At 60.0% G+C, this 4360-nt stretch overlaps 2 protein-coding genes across 2 annotated transcripts; both read right to left on the minus strand.

The window, feature by feature from the left end:
• Positions 1-1898: 1898 nt before the first annotated feature.
• AMSG_11061 (uncharacterized protein) lies at positions 1899-3059 on the minus strand (the record flags this gene model as incomplete). The annotated part of the gene is made up of 1 exon (XM_013897486.1): positions 1899-3059. A coding segment is annotated over one exon (1161 nt), but the record flags the coding sequence as incomplete, so codon positions are not given.
• Positions 3060-3229: 170 nt separating this feature from the next.
• AMSG_11062 (uncharacterized protein) lies at positions 3230-4269 on the minus strand (the record flags this gene model as incomplete). The annotated part of the gene is made up of 2 exons (XM_013897487.1): positions 3230-4147; positions 4240-4269. 2 exons carry the CDS (start codon positions 4267-4269, stop codon positions 3230-3232), a joined length of 948 nt encoding a protein of 315 aa, XP_013752941.1.
• Between the last annotated feature and the right edge of the window lie 91 nt (positions 4270-4360).

The following is a 4360-nucleotide window of genomic DNA, read 5'->3' on the forward strand; positions in this document are numbered from 1 at the left end:
TTATTCGTTATGCTTGATTTGTTCTGGACTTCCCTGTTTTCATCGACCTTGACTTCCACATCCACCATTGGACATTGCTTACTACACTATCTATTCTCAACTTTGTTGTCGTTTGTCGTGGTTAATAGTTGTGCATTCAATGTATTTTGTGTTGACCCTGAGGTGTCGTGGTCATGGTTGATCTGCAGATCTGATCGATCAACCGCGTCTGACTCATCGACCTGAACGTCACCCGAGTTCATCCCATTGCCTGCTAGCTTTGTCCAGTCCCTGTTTGCTTACTCATATGTGTGTTGCGAATGCTATGCATGATCTTTGGTTGTTGTTGTGGACGTCATTGCCTCGTTTGATGCTGGTTCCGGCTTTTCTTCAATCAATTCAACGTTCAACTCAATTAACGTCCGCCGCCTTCCCTCTGCCGGCCAAGTACCCGCCGCCCCTATCGCCCACACCGCACACACACCCATCAGCCGTATCATACTAACCTTCATCAATGCTGAAGCCCAATCTCCATACCTACTACCATTTCGCCCGTCACGACCCCACGTCACGACCCCCCTCATCCCCCCCTACCATACTCATTACCACCCATCACCATCAACCACCACTCCCACCCCCTACTTCACCACCATCACTTCCATCCCAGCCACAGCCCCCACCCTCATTTCGTGGCCATGCCCACCACCATCCCATCGCGCACCCCTCTTCCTGGTCCTCCTCATCCTCCTCCTCTCCCCGCTCCATCTCACCCCCATCCCCATTCCCGACCCTGACACCCATACCCCTCAACCATCACAAGTCATACTGCCGATCCTCCAACCAACAGCATTCTCAAACCACCCATCCCCGACCCAGCTCCCTCAGCTGTCCCCTCCTCGCCGACCACCAGCCGCCCAGCCGTCGCCCGCTCGCCCGATCAGGCCGACCTTCATCACCACCTAGCTCCTTCCCACCATCAGCTACGCAACCCGCGTTCACGCTCAAGGTCATCACCCGCCGCATACTATTACCAGTACAAATATCGCTGTCGTCCATACCCATCTACCTCGGCTCCCTTGCGCGTCGACTTGTTTGCCCTAGGTGGTTGAGCACGTCCTCGACCGCCCGACCCCGCACACGACCCCCACCAACCTCATTGCAAGATATGGCCAATCTGATTTCACTACTACTCTACTACATACACACACTACCCCCTTGCACAGTCTCCAATCTATAGCTGCAGTATTCCGGAATCCGAGTTCTGCCGGCTCAGGCCCAAGTTGTTGGCCCTGTGTCCCTTCGATGCTGCTGACACCCCTGCCCCGGGCTCATATCCGACCCCCACTCCCTACCATCTCCACCCACAACCATCACACCCACACCACACGTACGCACCATCCTTGCAAACATAGCCATCCACTTCACGTGCGCCGATTTTCACATCAGCCGACGCCAACCCGTTAACAGCATCGCTGCTGACCGCCTGCTGCTCGCCGCCGACCGCCGCCCGCCGCCGACCGACCACCGCCGGCACCACCGAGAGCAAGCTAGCCATGCACAGGGCATTGGAGACGATGCATAGAGATAGCCACATCAATGGCAATGACTAACAGTTGGCCCTTCAACCCAATCCTCCCCTCCCTCCTCCGACCTTGCCCATCACAGTCCCCGACGGCCTGCTCATCGCCAGCCACCCCTGCTGCCGATCACCGAGCCAGACGACGAGGCCTATGGACTGGCCAGGACGAGGAAGAACAAGAGAGGGCAAGTGCAAGCGGTTGGCAATGCAGTGGTGGGCTAGACTTGCAAGCTATGCCAATCTGATTTCACTACTTCCATATCATATGCAGACACTTCCCCCAGCTACGGTATCCCGGTATTGCTAGTCTGCACACATCCTAAAAGAATCACCTTTCTACGACGCTCGGGTCCACGCGATCATCAGCGGCTAGGAGTGCGACGACGTCGGCGTGGCCCTTCTCTGCTGCCCATCGAATGGCCAAGTTATCGTTGGCTGCGGGGTCGACACGCACATCCTTGAGCAGGACAGCAACTGTTGCAGCATTGCCCCTTCTTGCCGCCAGGCAAATAGCTGCGTTACTCGAGACGGCCGCCTCTAAATGGCCACCGGACTGAATCAGTGCCACAACAGCGTCATGACCGCTTTCGCTGGCAAGCATGATGGGATCCCCGCCGCCAGCAGACGGGTTGACGCGTGGATCGCTCAGCAGCAATGCCACAGTCTCGCCGTTGCCACACTGTGCCGCGAGCTGCAGCGGCTCGTTGCCACCCGCTGCAGGATCGACGCGCTCGTCCGCAAGCAGCTCTGCGACAGCAGCCGTATGCCCACCGCAGCACGCCGCATTCACGGCCTCATTGTCGCACGCGGATGGGTCCACACCGTCGACGCCTAGAAGTATCGCCACACACTCAGCATGTCCAGCCTCGGCAGCCCGCCGGATGGCGAGGTTGTCATCGGCAGAGCTATCGACCGCAGGCTCACGCACCAGCCGCTCGACAACGTCGACGAGGCCCATGCCGGCGGCGACTTGCATCATGCACGTCTTCTCCTTGTCGTCCGCCACCTCGGCCAGCTCCATTGCCAGCTCACCAAGCGCTCTTCCGCCGCAAGCCACGATCGCGCCTACGCCCAGTTGCCTACAGGGCCATTGCCACTGGCTTCCCATGACCATATCACCCTCGCGGAATGCAGCTGTCACGCCTGTGCGTCCCATCGCCAGAGCCAGTGCCTTCCAGTCGTCGTCGCCGTAGTCCTGGGCCTCGAGCGCGGCTACCACCCGGTGGCTGGAACCACACGGCTGGGCGAGCCATGTTGCACGAGCATTCTCGGTCACCTGCGTCAACGCGAACAGTGCCCCCTTCCACAGCCGCAGCGCCACGCACCGGTTGAATCCCATCAGCGAGTGAGCGCGCGCCCGCGAGTGGCTGTCGCCGAGCAACGCGACATTCAGCCGCTTGCATGTCGTCGCCACCGCCACTGCGTCGCGCGCAGACAGCACGCCCAGGTTGTACACAAGGGTATGCAAGACTTCGGTACTAAGGTTGTCGAGTCTCGTCATGCTAGGTTGGAGCTAGGTGTTTCTTGTTGAACTTTGTTTAGCACGCATCAGCGACAGACCCGGCGTCGGCGACCCGGAGCACGTGCAAAACACATGCTGACCTCCACACTGCACATCGCTTGCACATTATCTGTCCACGTCTGCCACTGACACACTGCCAGCAAGCCGCATCAGCGCGGCCCGCCGTGCTCATCGAGGAGATCAACTTCGAGGGCTCCCGCTCCCGCGCCGGCACCCACGCCCACAGCATCGGCAGCGGACGAGGCGGGCTCGCTAGCTGCAGGAAACACGGTCTGCCACAGCGGGCGGAGAAAGAGCATGGCCGGGGTGAGGACGCCAAGTCGCTGATGGAGAACAAAGAGAACCGAGGCGCAAAAGACGAGAAAGGCAAGCGAGATCAGCAACCTATCTGTCGACGCCCGCTCGGTGATCCGTCGCGTCGAAGCAAACGCCTCATCAACTCCAGCATCATACTGCGAGTACACGTTGCCAACGTCGGCAATGGTCCCGGACGACGATGCAAGCAGGTCCAACGCGTTGGCTCCGCGCTCCAGCGACGACGCCATCAGCTGGCGCGTCCGTAGCATGCCTGCATTGATGGAGCGGACGCTACGAGCAACCGCGGCACGATCCTTGCGCCGCTTCTTGGCCTCATTTTCGTCTCTATCTCTATCGCTGTATCCAAGGAGCTCGTTGCGCGCCGCCACCAATCCGCGCTCGTGCCCCGCCGCAGCCGCCACACGCGCTGCACGCAGCATCGACTTGAGCCGCACGATCTCCTGTCGGTGTGTCCGGAGCATCTCCAGCTCGCCGCCAGCACTCACATTATCCCCCTCCGTCGCCGACCTTTTCTCGCTTGACTGGCTTGCGCTTGCCGCAGCCGTCAGCGAGTCTGCGAGCTTGGAGAACGTGCCTCGGGCCGAGTCCTGGGCCGCCATTGTTGCCCGCATCCGCAGGACCTCGACCTCGACCATCTCCTCCAGCACCTGCAGCTCCTTCTGAATGATCTTCATCCGCCGCGCCACCTCTGCTGGTCCCGCACCCGATGCATGGAGCTTGGCCACGGCTTCGGAGACCCTCAACTCGCGCTCGACCAGTTGCGCATGGCTCGCACGCCCACCACCACCACCACCACCACCACCACCACCACCACCACCACCACTACTACTACCACCATTACGGCCACCACCACCATCACCACTAATCCCATGCCCACCACAATGTCTGTTCATATCCACAACACCCTCCAATAAGCGTTTCAAGAGCCGTATCCCCCCCGCACCGACCCCCCCCCCCCCCCC

The sequence above is a fragment of the Thecamonas trahens genome, assembly GCF_000142905.1.
Source record: "Thecamonas trahens ATCC 50062 unplaced genomic scaffold supercont1.69, whole genome shotgun sequence".
Taxonomy (NCBI): domain Eukaryota; order Apusomonadida; family Apusomonadidae; genus Thecamonas; species Thecamonas trahens.